The following is a 19,970-nucleotide window of genomic DNA, read 5'->3' on the forward strand; positions in this document are numbered from 1 at the left end:
GCCTCTGCAAGCCTCCGTGACACTCCAGCTGCTCGGTGGAGCGTCGCACAGGCGCTGTACGCCCCAAAGGCTTAAAGGACAGGTAAGGAGCTTGGGCGGGCAGGCTCTCTGGAGCATAGTACCGGAACGGTACCTGGTACTCCGAGCAGGCTCCGTTATGCCCGTACCAGGGCGTACTGCCTGCAACCCACCACTGCGACTTGCGTGCCTACAGAGAGGGTGCTGCATGCCACCTGTGGCACTTGTGCCATAGGCTCGCCATCACTGATCTAAGATGTGTCCATACTCATGGGTGCAAAAGAGGGAGAGAATGGTTTAAAGTTTCTAGATTTTTGACAGATATGACCTTTCTTTCTCCTATAAATAATCAATAGAGAAGTAACTGAAAAGCCTTAGTAAATACTTTTTTGCTGGTATTCAGATACTAGCATCTCATCCATTTTGCTCAGATTGGAGACTGCTTACAAACACAAGTGTTGGGTTTATTTCTATCTACATTTGTCAAATTCTAACAAAACACCTTGTCTTTAGTTGCTGTCTTTGTTTATAATGTTTTACAGAAAATCATAAGAATTGGTGTAATTTCTTGATTTTCCTTCATAAATTGGTCAATGTACTTCAGCAACAAAAAAAATCTATTAGGGATCTTTTTTTCCAGCATGACCAGTATTGATAGCATAGTTGCAAAATATTTTCCCTTTCCCAAATTTCTTTTTTTTTTTTTACTCACCTAAGTTATTTCGGTACCGAAGTTGATTGCGGATACTGTACAGTATAACCTGCTTTTCATAGTCTCGTTGTGAGTTTCCAAGACTCTGTGAAGCAAATAAATTGCATTTATTAAGATAAGCTAATAAAAATTTGATGAACATTTGGATCTTCAGAGATTAACATCCACTCTTTCAACTTGAAAAAATCACTCATCTTAATGGATTACTTTTCAAGAAGATGCATGATTGACTTGTAATAAAATGAATGTATTTCTACCTAAAGGAATTGTTATAAAATGTGATGATAAAAAGTAGTTGGACATTTTTCTCCAAATACAACCAATTTATAGAATAAATGTGCATGTAATTTGGGGAAAAAAACATCTGCAGGAAAAATTACTGGAAATACTGTTGATTTTATTGAGGCTGGCTGTGATTCAATTACTTCCCATTAGTCTTATGAGGGTAAAAACTGTAAGGACTAGGTACAGAACTTGTTATGTGTAGAGATATAATTTTGAGAATGGAATCAGCATGTATCTCAAAACTGTAGCAGTTTCTAACATTCAAATATCACATGATTTTTATAGATATTCAATTTCTATAGCCAGCCATCTCAACCAATGCCTTTATACAACATAAAGTATCAATGATATATCAAACGTATCATTGAAAATCATTTGAAACATATCCATGATTTTAAAGAACAATATTGCAGACCTATTTTTAAGAACGGTGTAAAAAAAAGGTCTTCACATGACCCTTTTAAATGTCACTACTAAATGTTGCCACTGTCTACCTATGGGTTCTTGAGAGCAGTCTGCATCTGAGATTGCAAAAGACAACATACCAATTATAATGCAATATTTAAACTTAAACCAATAATCAGATTTTTGTAAGAAGCCAAAAATGCAGAATGAAATTTATTATTCATTGTCCTGGAACCGAGGAATGAAAAAATGGAATATCCAATCTTGGAAAATCAATGGATCCAGCTTTTAAAACACAAAATATGTATGATTTAAGAATGAAATTAACTCATTAGAAAGTATTCTTTCATAACTTTTGGAACTTTCAAAGAAAGTTTAGAAATTGTTGGGCATTTGGTCTTTTCTGTAAGAATTGTAACAAATTTGATATTCAACTTTATTTTTGTTTCAAATCATCGCATTTGTTAATATACTTTGGGAAAGAAATGCAATAGCTAAAGGTGTAAAGATGAACTATGTCTGTATTCTAAAACATGGACTTTGCCACTTCATGAAGAACTTTGTCTGGTGCTGACAAAGAATATAAACTTAAGTAAACAGAAATAAATGTCTTGATAATAAGAAGTGTATTCAAGATATGAGTTGAGTTTTCTAGTTTTTAGTCTTTATGTTCTTAAAAATGAAAATTCAGATCTTTTTAGTACTAAGTTTAAAAATCAAAATTAATTTTATCTCAATACAACATGGATATACACTTTTTTGTAAGTTTCCATGTTTTGGTATATTATTTTAATTACTATAATGTTCTTTTCTCACTGTATAGTCATGTTTTGTTGGTGTTGCCTTTGTTTCTATTGCAATGTAATAGAGTGAAATGTTTTCACTACTGAAAACATTAAGACAATTAAGTTTAACACTAACATTAATTAGGATGTCAATATGGCACTGATACGAATGATATAAAGTTACTGGCTTGCAAAACAAACACATGCAATTCTGGCATAAAAAGATTATAACAGCATTGATTTTTAACTGTTTCACATCATGTGTATTAGATTGTATACAAGAATGCTCATCTCTTTTAATCTGTGATGCTGGGAAAGGTGGTAGAAAAGAGAAGAGAATGACCAGTAATAAAGGGAATGGACCCAGTTACAGTGACGATGACCTGAATGACAGGTGACTGGAAGACCTGAAAGACCAGGTGAGGGACAGATCATGATGGAGGGACTCTTTCTATGTGGTCACTAGGAGTAAAAAATGACCTTATGGTATATAATCAGTAGCACTTCAATCTATCAAGCAGAATAGAGCTGGAAGCTCCCTGCTCAAACAGGAGACCATATACCATTTCAGACAGTCTTTTCTTAAAAAACCTCCAGTGATGGAGCACCTACAACTTCTGATTGGTTAACATTTAGTAATTTCAAGTTATGTCTGCTCAACTCCCTAAGCCATAATTGGCTTAACCATACTTTATTGAGCTAATCCAGTTCTTAAGTGATCTTAACTAATAATGCTGTCCGCGCAAACTACTTAATCCAAGTGAGCTAATCACATTTTAATATAGAGCGGTTTTTGTGAACTCATTTTAGACACGACTCTTAATATGCTCCTGTGGCAGAGCCAGAGGTAACCTGGAGCTGAGGAAACATCTGAGAGACTCTACAGAGATTCTCAGTCATCCAGGGCATTGTTGTCCCCAAGGTGCGTTTTCAGGAGGCAACTGGACTTTATTTTTATTGATATTTTTTTTTGAAGAAAGAAGGAATTTATATTCCTTGCAGACAGCTGGTTATTTGCATCCTTTTCAAAGGTCGTTGAAGCACTTGGGGGTTTATGTATGTCTTCAGGATCACCTGAGTAGTTTTTGTAGTCTAACGAGCCTCTAAAACAGTGGTTCCCAACGTTTTTTTGGCTATGCCCCACCTAAGCATCTCTAAAATCATGATCCCCCCCCCATATTTAATTCTTACTTTACTCAAAAAATGAACTCTACATATGGAGGAAGCCTAAAAGGTCATTAACGTAGTTTAAGCAAGGTTCAAATTGCCATTAAAAATCAATTTGTTCCCCCCCTCCCAGCGTGGAAACCACTGCTCTAAAAGGATGCAAATGACCAGCTGTCTGCAAAGGAATATAAATCCTTCCATTCCCCACTATCCTATCAGAGCTAAAGAAGCTTCTTGGAGAAGTGAACCGTCTTCAAAAGAAAAAAACAAGGAAGTGCAGTTGCCTCCTGGGGAAAAAAACACCTTTGGGACACTTGAGAGACTGTCCTCCTGGCCACCTCATTAATGGCTCATGGAAGATCATTAGCTAATCCTTTGCAGTGCCTTAGGTTCAACCAACGCTCTTCCAGTAAAAGGGAACTGACTTTCAGGTTAACGAGGCCCTAAGGCAGGGGTCCCCAAATTTGGTAACTTTAAGACCTGTGGACTTCAACTCCCAGAATTCTGGGAATTGGAGTCCACAAGTCTTAAAGTTGCCAAGTTTGAAGACCTTTGCCCTAAGGCAATGTGTCTCAGTAAACCTGGCAACTTTAAGACATGTGGACTTCAACTCCCAGAATTCCCCAGCCAGCAAAGAGGACGCAGGCGGCCACTTGCGGAACTGCCCTGGAACAAGGCTCATTGACCGGGATTGCCTTAACCCTCCTCGGACTGCGGCTCACCCCGTTCCCAGCCAACGGGAACCTATTGCTCAGGAGAAAGGGGAACTGCAGCCCGGTGTGCTACATCGGGAAGGAAGGAAGGAAAGAGGACAAGAAGAGGAATTTCCAGCATGGACAAACGGGGGGGAAACGACTTCTGCCTCAGACTGAGTGGGCTACGAGCAGCTCGAGGGGTCAATTTCGCGGCAAGTCGGAGGGGCGTTGCTTGCGTATGGGTGCCGGAAGGGGTCAGTCAGTCGGTACCTGCTTAACGCTGGCGGGGAGACGGGCCCAGGGGTAGTTGTGGCGAATGTGGAACTCCACGTCCACATTCATGGCAGGTTCCCCGGGATCGGGGGGTGGAGCAAGCAAGGGAGGACGGACGGAGGGTTGGCGGGCCCCAGGTCTTCTTCGCGGCCGCCTCAGCCCCGCTTCTGAGGCGACTCCACGCAACTGCTCAAACTTGCCTTCCGCTCCCCCTTCGCCGCTTCCGCGTTGTGGAAGCCGGCGGGCCCCGCCCCTCCGTCTACGTCAGTTCCGGCTCTGAGGAGCGCTGGAAGGTGCGAGCGCGCGTGATGGTGGGGGAGATAGGAGAAACGCTCGCGGCGGCTCTATGGGGTTCTCCTATCTAATGAATAGAAATAGGACTAGAATAGAATAGAATAGGAATAATAGGAATTGGAATAATAGGAATAGAATAGGATAGGATAGAATAGAAAGAATAGGAATAATAGAAATAGAAATAGAATAGAAAGAATAGGAATAGAAATAGAATAGAAATAATAGGAATAGAAATAGAATAGAAATAATAGGAATAGAATAGAAATAGGAACAGAATAGGAATAAGGAATAGGAATAATAGAAATGGAATAGAATAGGAATAATAGGAATAGAATAGAATAGAAATAATAGAAATAGAATAGGAATAATAGGAATAGAAATAGAATAGAAATAGGAATAGAATAGCTTAGGAATAATAGGAATAGAAATAGAATAGAAATAATAGGAATAGAATAGAATAGGAATAATAGGAATAGAATAGGAATAATAGGAATAGAAATAGAATAGAAATAATAGGAATAGAATAGAATAGGAATAATAGGAATAGAAATAGAATAGAAATAATAGGAATAGAATAGAATAGGAATAATAGGAATAGAAATAGAATAGGAATAGAATAGATTAGGAATAATAGGAATAGAATAGATTAGGGATAATAGGAATAGAATAGAATAGGAATAATAGGAATAGAAATAGAATAGAAATAATAGGAATAGAGTAGAATAGAATAGAATAGAATATGAAGAAGAAAGGTAACGTAAGGAATGGAATGGAATAGAATAAGAATAATAGAATAGGAAGACTAGGAATGGAACGGAACAGAACCTTGGAGGTCTTCTAGTCCAGCTCCCTGTTCAAGCAGGAGAACCTGAATAACGAACAAAAAATGCATACCCTTTAACTTTATGAGAATGAGAAGCCGAGAAATGGGACCGGTGGAACGTCTCTCAACATGATATCTGTGAAACTATGTTTCCCATGATGCTTGGGGCATCCTCCGCCCTTTTATTTGTGAAGTAGTAGAGAATGGAAGGAAGGTGGAATCTAAGGGCCTTATTTCACCTTTACAAGTAGTCCTTGTCTTACAACAGTTCATCTAGTGACTGTTCAAAGTTAACGACACTGAAAAAAGTGACATGAACATCTTTCAAACTTATGACCATTGCAGCTTCCCCGTAGGTCATGTGATTTACCTTCTGATGCTTGACAACTGACTCACATTTATGATGATTGCAGTGTCATTATGTGATGATCCCCTTTTGCGATCTCCTGACAAGCAAAAGTCAACGGGAAAACAGATTCACTTAACAACAGGGTTACTAATTTAAGAAGTGAAGTGATTCATTTAACAAATGTGACAAGAAAAGTAATAAAATGGGGCTTAATTAAAAAAGCTCTCTTCAGACGCTTCTCAGTTAGCAACATAAATTTTGGGCTCATTTGTGGCCGTAAATTGGGGACTACCTGTATTCTTTGGAGTACTAGTCCTGTCATGCTTGACTGAGGGCATTATGGTCTGTCAGGCTGTTGAAAACTGACAGGCTTATTGCTCTGTTTGCATATTATGTTTCTATGCCAATAGTTTAAAAAAAAACACACCATGATTCTTAGTCATCCAGGTCATGATTGTTTCAAAGGTGCTTTTTCAAGAGGCATCTGGACTTTCTTGTTTTCCTTTAAAGACTTTGAAAGAAATGTTACAAATTCAAGGATGAGCTAGAGAACAAGTGTTCTGCTTCCTGCAGAAAGAGGCAAAGCAAATACAGGTGTTTTCTATAGTTGCATGTACAGAGAGAAGTGCAGAGATGCTGTTGTCCCTCAAGAGATAATGTTCATAAATAAATCTTTAAAAAAAAGTGTTCTAATGGAAATGCTGATAGTTTTCTTTGCTTGTTCATAGAGTTTTCCTCACTCTGATATAGGCACATATACAAATTAGTCAGAATGACTTAAAAGATTAAAAAAGACTTGCTCTTTGAATATTACCTAATAACGACGGTTTGCAAAACCATAATTCATACTTTAAAAAGCTCAGTGACTAAGTCCAAATCAAGCAAATTGTATTATATCTTATTGTGTAGCCTATGGCAATATACTAAATCCCAGTGAAACTCATTTTGGTTTTGTATATCTTGTAGGTGTGCCTTTGAGTCAGTCTTGATGACTCCCTGGACAAATCCCTGCAGTTTTCATGGCAAGGTTTTAAAAAATGGTCACACTTGGCCAATCAAGAATTCTATCCTGTTATGTTCTGCTCCGTTCCATTCCTATTTCTTTGGAGCACATGAATGTAGCACCCCAGGACTGGTGGCAGTGAAGTACAAAGCATATTTCATAGTCTCCTACTTGATGATTTGCTTCCCATAACTGGAAATTGCAGATAGCTGCCACCTGTTTCTTCAGGCCTGTTTTCAAACTACCATCAGCTACTCTTGTGGAAGCAGTCCTGAATGGTGTGTTGTTTAAAAGTGTTATTTTATTTTTCAAATTAAAAATGGAATGACTTGCACAGCGTTTGCACAAACCAAAGTCGGATGGTGGGGAGAACATGTTGGGTGGCAGCATACAGAGAATGGCTTTGATGAACATGAGTCATCACAGGAAGGCAGATGCAAAAAAACACCTCCCAAGATAAAATCTTGGCATGCATTATGCCAGGGTTCCAAGTAACACCCCCAACGAAAGAAGACTCGGAGGCTTGAATTTCCTAAAAGTTCCATTTTATTAGAGATGTCATTTTGGCACATTTGGGAAAACCCGAATCTGAAAGCTTCCAGGTTTTCCCCACCCAAGTGAAAATTCAATTCCCTGCCCACATGTCCATTACATGGTCCAATCAGACCCTGTCCCAAATGGAGATGCCTCCCAATCACACCACTCCAAGTGCAGGGAAAAATGTCCCTGATACTCTGAGGCTCTCTGAGAAAGGAATTGTCAGGCATGGAGAGGGCTGGGTTATCATTTGATATGTACATGTTCGTGCCTTCTGGTTCAGATCTTGCTTAATGTCAGGCGTGCCTCCATCAATAACCAAGAAAGAAAACTCCCAATTCCATTGTTCATGGAATTAAAATACTTTGATTGGTTATGAAAAGATAGCAGCGAAAGTAAAGCAAGATCTGAGCCAGAAAGGCGCGAACAAGTACATATCAAATGATAACCCAGGGCCCGCTCTCCAATGACCCCACCCCAGTGTCCAATCTGCTACTCCCTTAGGTGTCTTGTGGATTGCATCTCCATAAGGCAACATCATGTTGGTATGCAGGACAGTTGACCTTGACCAGGTCCAAACACCCGCCACTAGCATGCTCAGAAGATGGTGAGAAGAAAACTCCCTTTTTCATATCACCTCCTGTACCATTTATTCCCATACCATGGCCCCACCCTCCCCATTTCTATGGCAGCCGATAGCAAGTAAGCGAAGCAGAGGCTGACAGGAATGTTATTTTGACTATATATCTCCCATACTCCATATAATTCCCCCTCCTATTTTCCCACAGCAGAAAATGTGGCAGGCTGGAAGGCCCAATGCAAAAGATGGCTTGATACATTAACAAAGCATCAAGGGAAGTCATTGTCTTCTTTCTTCTGGATAATTTAGACCAAATCTAAAATATACCTGTTGTGTCCTCGGAGATACGACCGGCGCCTGTCAAGAAATGCAGAGAAAATCCGGATTGACTGTGACGCGCTGTCGGGCTGGCGGAAGAAGTGCAGCTTTTCTATTGGTTCCCCGTCTGACAGCCTCCGTATAAATAGCTGTCAGATGGGAGTGTGTTGTTGTCCTGTTACTGATTGAATTAAGGTTAATAAATAGTTTTGCTTCAACCACCGTCTCCTCAGTCATTCGATAATTGAGAGGAGACATAAAAATACCACTCAGCTCTGGGCACTGAATTCTGGGAAGGAAATTGACTTAATTATTAGAGCATATCCAGAGAATTGAATAAACAATCCAAAAGGAGGAAAAAAAATTAAGAATAGTTGGAGTCATTGGGTATCTTTTGCCTGGATACAAGAATACTACCGTACACTGAAATAGGATAACCGATTACAGGTATCTGAATGGTTGTTATGTAAAACCAGGACAGAATTGTTCCATAGGGCCGGATAAGAAATGACAAGGGAGTAATTTATGCTTGAGCAGCAGAAACAGAATCTTGCAGTAAGGGGTAAGAACTCTTCCGTAGTAAATCAACCTGCCTTGGCAGGGAGGTGGACTCTCCTTTGCTGGAGGGGTTCAAAGATAGCTGAGCAGCCATCTTTCAGAGATGCTGCACTTGTGCATTCCTGCATTGAGCAGAAGTAGAAATAGGGGTGTCAAACTCGATTTCATTGAGGGCCGCATCAGGGTAATATTTGACCTTGTGGGTGTAGGGGTGGCAGTGGCGAGGGTGGGTGTGTTGAGCTCGAACTCACTCGAGACTCTGTTTTTGTCTGTGACAGCTTTCTGCAGCCCTCTGCTCATTCACATCCAGCAAAGTCTTCCAAGGAAGGATTTATAGTCACAGACCTTATCTGGCTTGGAGAGCTGACAGGCCGATATCTGCAAAACTTGTCAAGGAGTCTCGGAAAATCACGAACCAATTAAACGAGCTAATTGTCTCCTGCAAACTCCACTCCCTTTTCGCTCCTCTTTTATTTCTTCTGGGAGGGGACATTCATGGTCTACCTGTGGCCTTACTCCCAAGTCGACCCCTTTCCTTTAGCTGTTTCCTTAATCTGGCAACTCTGCACATGAGCACACTGGGAACAGGCTCCAGCTGTTCGTCTGCCTCACTGATGTCTGACTCTGAAGGCAGCTGATAACTGGCATTTGGCCCTGGCCCCCTCTCTTCCTCTGACACAGAGCCCTCATCAGAGCCTTCCCCAGACTCCAGGACTGGCCCATGTTCCTCCCCAACCTCCTCACTGTCCGAATCTGCTACCAGCTCCGTTGGCTGCTGTCGGGCCACAACAGGCTGATCCACATTCATCTCAGTTCATTTTATCAAGGTTGGACTTGGAATGTTGCTTTTCAACCTGCGGCTGATTAATATATTTCAATGTGCACCAATAGCAAAATAATTGGGAAGGTTACCCACAAAATACTGTATATAGTATTTCATTTGTGAGAATCAGAGCATGCTGGAAACATCCAGCAACAACATGTATTTTTGTGCTTGGATTTCTAACTTGTCTCCAACTTGAAAAGCCTGGGCAAGGTTATGTGGCTTTTCAGCACATACGATTATCTGAAGATGACAATGGATGATTACAGCTTTGTAATGTAAGAGGAGTAGATGAATGACGAAGAGCATCAATGAATGAATAAGATGAATAAAAGTAGGTTCAATGAGTACCTGGGAAATTAAAAGAAAGGGAAGGATGCACCGTAAGTGATTTAAATGAGGCTCTGATCCTGCAAGTAGAATTGATGAATATGTGGACAGGAAGGAAGAGGGAAACAGAAAATCATGATTGGACAAAGGAGAAGTGAGAAGTTTAATCAATAAAAGAAAATGTTACAAAGCAGAGTGTGGAGGTGGTTGAAGCAAGCAATAAAATAGAATAAGAGCTGGAAAGGACCTTGGAGGTCTTCTAGTCCGCCCCCCTGCTTAGGCATAGGTATTAGGGGGTCTTGGTATAAATTGGGTTTAGCTGTGTTTTCTTATCTATCTGTCATCTGAATTTCTTTGGATTAGTATCCCTTAGTTCCTTTCTGCACTTTGCATAATGTTGCTTTCTTAGAAAGGGGATCACACGATGGAGATGTGTGTGTGTGTGTGTGTGTGTGTGTGTGTGTGTGTGTGTGTGTGTGTGTGTATTTTGGAGCAACCCAGTCGTAGATGGGAAATGAAACTTCTTGCTTCCCATTGCTGTTCCGGATTTCAAGAATCTTGATGTGCATCAGTCTATTTTTAGGACAACTGCAGCCCTCTCATTTCCCCATTCTGGAGCTATGCTGCAGTCATGCTCTGCAGCTGTTGAAATGTGTAAGTGATTGATGCACACTAAAAAGATGCGGATAAGCCATTAGAAGTGCAAGTATAATGAACACTTTTGGAGCACTTCCAGCTGCAGAGTCAGTGAAGCATAAATCTATAGCAATATGTTCTGGTTGGACTGCTGGCCATAATGGTGGTTGACAACTGGGATGTAATAATTTATTAAGATTTATAGCTTTCTCAGGAAGCATTGAGCAAAGAGCAATACTTGTGCTGCATATACTACTAAATATTTACAGCACACAAACTGCCTATTAGGCCAATCTTCCTGAAACTGATGTTGTCAAGATGCGTCTGGGCTACAAGTTTTCAGAAGTCCTAACTAGCTTGATAGACTTGCATTCTCACTATATTTTACAAAGGAGCAGATTGGAGAAGGCTAACTAGGCTAATCGAATCACTGCAGTTAAGCGAATCACACAGTCATTAAGTGAATCTGGCCTTTTCCATGCACTTTGCTTGTGAGACATTGGCTGGGAAGTTCACAAATCTCCAGCCATTCCAGGCCTTCTTTCTAAATGCAGAATTTATATTTCTGAGCGTTAATGTATTCACTAGCTATAAAATACTTCATTGTGGCTCCAGCATCCAGCCTTTGGGAAACTATTGTCAACAGCCATCAGTGGTTGCACAGTGGTTAGAATGTTGTATTGTAGGCTAACTCTGCCCACTGCCAATAGTTTGATCCTATGTGGCTCAAGGTTGACTCCTCCTTCCATCCTTTGTTAAAATGAGGTTCTAGATTGTTGGGGGCAATATGCTGACTCTGTAAATTGCTTAAAGAGGGCTGTAAAGCAGTGTGAACGATCTCCCCGTGGAGATTCGTACCCTCACCACCCTCCAGACCTTCCGCACAGCCCTCAAGATCTGGCTATCCCTTCAGGCCTGGGGGTAAAGATTATAATTCCCCCCCACCCGAATGCTGAATGAATGTTGCTTATTTTTTAATTACATGTTATGTTATATGTCATTGTATGTATCCCCTCCCATATAAGTTGTTAGCCGCCCTGAGTCCCCTCAGGGAAAAGGGCGGCCTATAAATAAACTTATTCTATTCTATTCTATTCTATTCTATATAAGTCTAAGTAATATTGCTATTGCTATTGTTAGTAGTGAAAGCAGGGGAATGAGTTCTAGTCCTATCTTAGATATCAAGCCCCAGCTGGATGACTTTGGACCAGTCACTCCCTCCCAGCTCAACCCAGGGTTATTGCGGGGAAATAAATAACCTTGAGTTATTTATTTAAAAAATAATAAAGGCAGGATTAAAATAAATATTGTCACGGGATTCTCAGATGATGTTGGAAGGAAACCTATATAACACCATCCTTCTGATGATCAATGCTTCTCTTCCCACTATCCATTTTCTCTCTAAAGGTAAAGGTTCCCCTTGCACATATGTGCTAGTTGTTCCTGACTCTAGGGGGCGGTGCTCATCTCAGTTTCAAAGCCAAAGAGCCAGCACTGTCTGAAGACGTCTCCATGGTGATGTGGCCGGCACGACTAAATGCCAAAGGCGCACGGAACACTGTTACCTTCCCACCAAAGGTGGTCCTTATTTTTCTACTTGCATTTTTACATGCTTTTGAACTGCTAGGTTGGCAGAAGCTGCAACCAGCTCACTCCATTACGCGGTGCTAGGGATTCGAACTGCTTACCTTTCTGATCGACAAGCTCAGCGTCTTAGCCACAGCCACCGCGTCCCTACATTTTCTCCCTAGTTACTACTAAAAGTCTTGGTGCTGTCTGTTTGTAGCCTTTAATTAGCCAAAACGTTGTATCACAGGACAGCAATTTTTGAATCAAGGTACCTCAAATACACTAACTTAAAAAATGCATCCAAAATCCAGGACCTGTGATTCCTATGGAATTGAAATTTCAAGGATATTCAGAGCAGTTGTGTTCATAAAACTGTGGCCCCTGCGGTGCTGTCGTGGTCAGCCACGCCCATGTGGTCATGATTTCTGATATTCCCTGCCAACTTCCCACAAGCAAAATCAATGGGAAAGCCAGCAGGAAGTCAGAAGTCGCTTCTGCTCCCATTTTTATTTTTTGGTCTGCCTGTTGTGATTCTGTTTAGGTAAGTAAATACTGACAAAGGATGACCCAGTGGGTCAGAGTTGCCTAGTATGCACTAAGGTTTAACCATTCAGTTTAATTAATTTAATCGTTAGGTGAAAACCTAACCCATCTTTCAGGATAAAAGCCTTGTCCTTCGAAGACGCCCTCTGAAATAGGCTCATTTGGGCTTCTGCTCCACTTAGAAAGAACTGAAGGAGCAGTTTGGGACCTTGAATTAATGTAATCCATCCTAATTCCCATAGACAGATTCTTATGTCCCCGAATAATTAATCCCAGAAAATAGATTTTCCCCTTCATTGAGCAATTTTAACTGAACTGTGGGTGAATGGAAAAGCATTATAATTTTAAGGGTTTCATGAATGTCTTCTAACAAACAAATTCACGCGGTCATATATGAATGAGGGGCTATCAGAAAGTGCACAGTCAGTGACAGAAGATGTGCCATCAAGTCAGTGTCAACTCTTGGCAATCAACTAGATAGATTTTCTCCAGGTTGATCTACCTCAAAGTGGCCCTTCTGATTTTCCAGTTCTTTTATCCTAATTATCAATTAATTATCCACAGTAACTGAGTCCATCCATCTTGTTGCTGGTCATCCTCTTTCTTTCCTTCCATCATACCCCACTAAATACATATATATATCCATATATATGTATGTATTTAGTGTCACAACCCCTGGTATGCCCAAATATGGGAGGAAGTCTATTGCTTCCTATCTCTGTCTATCAGCTCGTCACAAGAGACCATCCAGACAGAAACCCAATATTTTTACTGTTGCCTTTGTTACATTTGTGTGGGTCTCTTGTGACGAGCCGATAGACAGAGATAGGAAGCAGTAGACTTCCTCCCATATTTGGGCATACCAGGGGTTGTGAAACTAAATACATATCTATTTCCCTGGCTCAGCTGATAAAGGAGGAGAACCTTGTGGCTTAGTGGTTAACACATCTGCCTAATATGTAATACAGCCCAGGTTCAAATCCCAGTAAGGGTATGGCTAGCTGATGAGAGCTAGATCTATACTAGTCTCCCTTTATTTATTTATCAGCACAAATACAACATATATATATATATATATATATATATATGTGTGTGTGTGTGTGTGTGTGTGTGTGTGTGTGTGTGTGTGTGTGTGTGAGATATGTTATATATTGCGGCAAAAGAAAGAAAGCGCCAGCCCGCCAGTAGGTGTACCCACCAGCTGCCCCTCTCTTCTCAAACAAGGCTGCCCTCCCTGTCTCTCAGACTCCTACCCCTTCCCTCTATTCTCAAACAAACTCTCAAATTGAGAGAGAGTTTGTTTGAGTGAAGTGAAGAAACAAACACGCACGTGCGCATACGCACACACACACACACAAATTACTTACAATAATACAATTACTTAAAAATTACATTAATTTTGAATTCCTTCCCCTTCCTCCGACCCACGTATCTTTTCCAGCTGTTTCACAATCACAGAGGATTTCAACTCTGCTCTTGCCTGCCATGTAAAATGTAAAAATGTAAAAGAAAAAAGGCTGGGTTAGCTGCTGCCAGAATCTCCAATGGATGACTCTGCTTAACGGTTTAAAAAAGCCTCTAAAAAGAGTGCCCTCTACAGGAGGAGGCGAGAGAATCACGTGCCTCATCTACATAAGGAATTTTTTGGCTTTTAACCCTTGCTTAACTCTGCTCCCGTGATCATAAAGATAGACTAAATGAGGCATGTGGTTCTCCCGCCTCCTCCTGTAGAGGGCACTTTTTTAGAGGCTTTTTTAAACAGTTAAGCACTAAGCAGAGTCATCCACTGTGATTCTGGCAGCAACTACCTCAGCCTTTTTCCTTTTACATTGTTTTCTTTTCATGATGACAGTGGTGAGCTCTGCCTCCCCTGCCTCCCCTGCCTGCACGTCCCTGCTTGCACCCCTAACCGTTTAGAGAAAAAAAACAGGGGTGTTCAAACTTGATAGCTTTAAGACTTGTGGACTTCAACTCCCAAAATTCCTCCTCTCGCTCTTCATCTTGATGATGTATGGATGGGCGGGGGGAGAGAGCTGGAACTGGTTCTAAACGGCACTGTAGATTTGTGGAACCTCTTCTATAGAAGAGGTTAGAACTGACAGGAACCCACCCCTGGAGTGTTCAGGGAAATTTGGAGCAATAATGGGCTGGTTTGAACTGCCAGCTGCCTGTGTTACCTCTGTGCGGTGCCTTGGGTCATCACACAGGAAACCCTATATAGTTTCAGACAAATGATTATCCAGTCTCTTCTTGAAAGCCTCCACCTATAACTTCTGGAAGCAACTCTATCCACTGATTAATTGTTCTAACTGTCAGAACATTTCTCCTTAGTTCTCCTAGATATTCCACAGTTTGACATTGTTGACACAACAAAGGCTTTTCATAATTGTGAAGCACATATGGATTTCCAGTTAGTGTTTCTTTGGGGTAGGTTTTTTTTTTCTTTCTCAATTATCCAGTGTGCAGCTGCAATAATGTCTTTCCCTAATAGAGGCACAAGGGTGTATTAATTGTACTGTGTTTATCTAACTGCAATGTTGTCTCTTCTTCCCCTTACCAGATGTTGCTGTGTTTACATGGCACATTCACCTAATTGATCTATGCTTTCTTTAAACATGACCCAAGTGTGGGGTTTCATATTGGTGAGTTCGTGTGTGTGTGTGTGTGTGTGTGTGTGTATCTATATATTATTTGTAATTTTCCTTTAACTTCCATCATCCATACATCAGAGGTGGGTTGCCAATTTTTCTACTACCGGTTCAGGTACACTCCTGCACACGCCCGCGTGCATGTTGCACATGCGCAGAAGCATCCGGGTAGGTGGGAGGAGTCTCCCACTTCCGCTACTACCAGTTGGCCTGATCCGGACCGATCAGAATTATAGTGGAACATTGAGTAATTTTTATGAGCACAAATTGGGAAAATAGTATCATACACATGGATATATAAAATAATTTATTACAATTATAATGTGTATGTCAAGGTTAGAAGTTGGAAGACAGACTTTGAGCTAAAGTGAACAGCAATAAACTAAACAGTGCAATTTGCCTACCACTCTTCCTCAATTTTCCCCCACAGCACCTAAGCTTTTTCTTATTTTTAAGAAGAACTATTAATCATGACAAAAATATCTGCACTTTTCTCTGGTAAGCCATAAAACTTTTTTTGTGGAAGTTTATATTCTAAAAGTCTCAGTTGTTGCAGCAGGTGGCAGCATCTAGCTGACCTTGACTGATTTTATTTATTCATCAATTTTATATGGCTGTTTATCTCATGGAAAGTGACCTGGGTGGCATCCAACCATCCAATAAAACAGCAAATATATGAAACATTCATTGCCTAAAGCCATTATATAATAGCTATTAAACAAGCATTAAAAACTACAAAGGCAGAACTAAAACAGGAGAGAAAAGAATAGATGGAAAGTTGTTAAAGCTTCAGATCTGATCAGGATTTGGAGGGGAGACTGTGGAAGCCCTAGAGATAATAAAGCAGATTGGAAACTTGAAATTCCCCAGGGGTAATGGGAAGCATTTCCATATTTCACCCCCCACCCCAAAAAACCTACTATACATAGATGGTTCCACTTAGGTAGCTATCAGGAGAGAAATTTTCTCTTTTTAGTTTATAGATTTCCCTTTGAATTGGGCAGTTGAGTATTCTAGAACAGAGGTCTCCAATCTTGGCAACTTTAAGGCTGGAGGACTTCAACTCCCAGAATTCCCCAGCCAGCTTTAAAGTCCTCCAGGCTGCCACAAAGAAGAGGGAGTCAAACTATTTTGGGTGGAAACTAATCAAGGAGAGAAGCAACTTAGAACTGAGGAGAAATTTCCTGACAGTTAGAACAATTAATCAGTGGAACAATTTGCCTCCAGAAGTTGTGAATGCCCCAACACTGGAAGTCTTTAAGAAGATGTTGGATGGTCATCTGTCTGAAACGGTATAGGGTTTCCTGCCTAGGCAGGGGGTTGGACTAGAAGACCTCCAAGGTCCCTTCTAACTCTACTATTGTATTTTATTGTATTATTAAAGTTGCCAAGGTTGAAGACCCCTTGTTCCACAGCTCTATACAACTCTTGGGTTTTATTTCATATGGGTCTTAGTCCTCCTCTTCTTCCTCCTTCTCCCCCTTCCTACTTCCTCCTTTCCACTAGAAGCCCACAGCGATATACAGAGTATAGGTAGTCCTCAACTTACAACAATTTAGTTTAGTGACCGTTCGACGTTACAATGCCACTGAAAAACGTATGACTGTTTTTGACACTTACAGCCTTTGCAGCTTCCCCATGATGACATGATCAAAATCCCAGATGCTTGGCAACTGACTCATACTTACAACGGTTGCAGTGTCCCAAGGTCATGTGATCCTCTTTTGCGACCTTCTGACAAGTGAAGTCAATGGGGAAGCCAGATTCTCACTTATCTCACTCACTTATCAACTGCAGGGATTCACTTAACAACTGTGGCAAAAAAGGTTGTAAAGTGGGGCGAAACTCACTTAACATTTCACTTAACAACATAAATTTGGGGTTCAATTGTGGTCATAAATTGAGGGCTTCCTGTATTCCCTTTTCCAATTCTATATTTATAACAATAGCTCTGGGAGATATATTAGGCTAAGACAGTGATGGCTAACGATTTTCCCATCACATGCCAAAAGCAGGGGGAGCGCAGGGGGGTCGTGCGAGGTGTACTCACACCCATAATGCTATGCATGTGACTCCCCCCTCGTGTGTATGCACATGCGACCCCCGCCATCCTTCCCCCGCTTTTGATGCGCGATGGATCTGTTTTTCACCCTCCCCAGCCTCCAGAGGCTTTCTAGGAGCCTGAGGAGGGTGAAAACAGCCTTCCCCACTCCCCTGGAGGCTTCAGAAGGCTTCCTGGAAGCCTACAGAGGGCGAAAAACAGCGCTATGGGCAACCCGGAAGTGATTTCTGGTTTGCCCACGGGGCTATTTTTTGCCCTCCGGAGGGCAAAAAACGGCCCAATGCGCAAACTGGACGTCTGTTCCTGAACTTCCGGTTTGCACGTTGGGTTGTTTTTCGCCCTCCAGAGGGCAAAAAATAGCCAAAAAAGAAGGCCGAAATCAGCTGGCCAGCGCATGACGTAGGTTCGCCATGATGGGGTTAAGAAGTTGTCACTGACTTGAAATCTCCAGATTTTGATGGTTAAGAAAAACTTGCAGATTGTTCTCTCAAGTATGGTACAATACAGTGGTGGGTTCCAGCGCGCGCATGCGTTGTAGCTGGAAATGACGCTTCTGCAAGCCTCCGTGACGCTCCAGCTGCTCAGCGGAGTGTCACGCAGGTGCTGTAGGCGCCATGCATGTGCTCAGAAGCGTCGACAGCTTTAAAACACGGGAAGGAGCGCAGGCGGGCAGGTGGGCCCTCCGGAGCACCATACAGGAACAGTACCTGGTGCTCCAGGCAAGTTCCGGTATGCCCGTACCGGGGCGTACCGCCTGCAACCCACCACTGGTACAATACTAATTATAAGCGCCTCCCCGCCAGCTGTTCAGACTACTCATAAGATCTAAGAACTGTAATATTCCTGCTTCTTGGGACAGAAAACAAAGAATGTCCCAGTTAAGGCCAAGATCACGTGAAATATTACAACCACTATATAGAACCCTATTCAGACTACACCTGCAACGTGACCCGTCAAAACCGTGCTCGACTAAACCGCGCCCGATTAAACCGCGTCGCTGACATCATCAACAGGGCGACAACAGCCAGCGTGGACAAAGAAGGGCGCTTTAAATAGCACTTTGAAAGCAAGCCGATTCAACTTAAGGTAACGGTTAGGTTTAGGGTTAGCTTTAGGGTTAGGTTTAGGGTAGGTTAAGGGTTAGGGTTAGGGTTAGGGTTAGGGTTAGGGTTAGGGTTAGGGTTAGGTTAAGGGTTAGGGTTAGGGTTAGGGTTAGGTTTAGGGTTAGGTTAAGGGTTAGGATTAGGTTTAGGGTTAGGTTAAGGGTTAGGTTTAGGGGGGTTAGGTTTAGGGGTTAATTTTAGGTTTAGGGTTTACAGAGTGCTTCTGTCTCCGCGCTGTTGTCGCCCTGTTGATGATGTCAGCGACGAGGTTAAGTCGGACGCTGTTTAGTTGAGCACGGTTTTGTGGTGGAACCACCTGCAATACTGCAATCAATTTTGGTCATCATAGTACAGAAAATAGGTTGAGATCTTGGAAAAAGTTTAGAGAAGAGCAACCAAAATGATCAAAGGCCTGGAGACTAAAAAAATATGAAGAACAGCTGCAGGATTTGGGTTTGGCTAGTCCAGGGGTCAGCAACCTGTGGTTCTGGAGCTGCCTGTGGCTCTTTCAGCCCTCTGCTGTGGCTCCCTGTCGCCAGTCGGCTCCACAATTGATAGGGCTTTTGGTTAGGACAGGTAGAGGAAAAAAGACACCGTGGTAGGAAGAGACTCTATGGTGGAGGAACCGGACCTCTGGTCAGCAGAGGAAAAAGGATGCTGTGCTACGAGGAGACTCTATGGTGGGGGAACCAGGCTTCCAGTTGGTCCAGAATTGAACAGGGAGTTTCTAGTTAGGACCTTTGTGGCTCTTTGAGTGTTTAAGGTTGCCGACCCCTGGGCTAGTCTAAAGAAAAGAAGAATTCGGGGTGACATGATAGCAGTATTCAGGTACTTGAAGGGCTGCCACAAAGAAGAGGGGGTCAAATTATTTTCCAAGCACTGAAGGGCAGGACAAGAAACAATGGTTGGAAACTAATCAAAGGGAGAAGCAACAAGGAATTAAGGAGAAACTTCCTAACAGGTTAACAATTAACCAGTGGAACAGCTTGCCTCCAGAAATCACGGGCACTCCATCATTGGCTGTTTTTAAGAAGAGTCTACAGTCACTTATCTGAAATAATATAGGTTCTCCTGCTTGAGCAGGGGGCTAGACTAGAAGACCTCCAAGGTCCCTTCCAACTCATTCATTCTAAAGGTTCAGCTCTAGTTCTGATAAAAATTATCTTCATGTTCAGCCAACACTTTCTTTCTAGACTCCTTCACAACCCAAAATGCAACTGGGAAAAAAATCATTTTCTGCCTTCATTCTTTCTCTCAAAAAGAATAACTGTACTATCTCCCTTCTTCCTTTCTGCTGTCACCTTATCACAATGGTCAAATTTCTAATCTTTTAATAGTGTCTCGTCCTCTGGAAAGAAACTTTGGGATAGAAACTGTAAAGTAAATTTCTAATTTTAGCTCTGCCTTTGGTTTGCAGTACAGATATACTGTTCTTAAATTTAGGATGGAGGTAG

At 41.7% G+C, this 19,970-nt stretch overlaps 1 protein-coding gene and 1 long non-coding RNA gene across 3 annotated transcripts in view; one reads left to right on the top strand and one right to left on the bottom strand.

Moving 5' to 3' along the window:
* FAM91A1 (family with sequence similarity 91 member A1) overlaps window positions 1-4,671 on the bottom strand; it is a 43,477-nt gene extending 38,806 nt beyond the window's left edge. Inside the window, exons 1-2 of one of the 2 annotated variants that reach the window (XM_032222565.1) lie at window positions 4,338-4,669; window positions 731-815 (exon numbers count right to left, since the gene is read on the bottom strand). In XM_032222565.1, the coding sequence (XP_032078456.1) occupies window positions 731-815; window positions 4,338-4,409 (157 nt within the window). In that variant the 5' untranslated portion in view covers window positions 4,410-4,669. Of the gene's footprint in view, window positions 1-730; window positions 816-4,337 lie in introns of both variants that reach the window. The other variant, XM_032222566.1, reaches the window with a different exon arrangement.
* Window positions 4,672-6,239: 1,568 nt separating this feature from the next.
* On the top strand, window positions 6,240-8,462 carry LOC116512215. The gene is made up of 2 exons (XR_004255853.1): window positions 6,240-7,087; window positions 8,135-8,462. It is a non-coding gene; the product is annotated as an uncharacterized LOC116512215 (long non-coding RNA).
* Window positions 8,463-19,970: the final 11,508 nt, after the last annotated feature.

The sequence above is a fragment of the Thamnophis elegans genome, chromosome 8 (genome assembly GCF_009769535.1).
Source record: "Thamnophis elegans isolate rThaEle1 chromosome 8, rThaEle1.pri, whole genome shotgun sequence".
Lineage (NCBI taxonomy): Eukaryota > Metazoa > Chordata > Lepidosauria > Squamata > Colubridae > Thamnophis > Thamnophis elegans.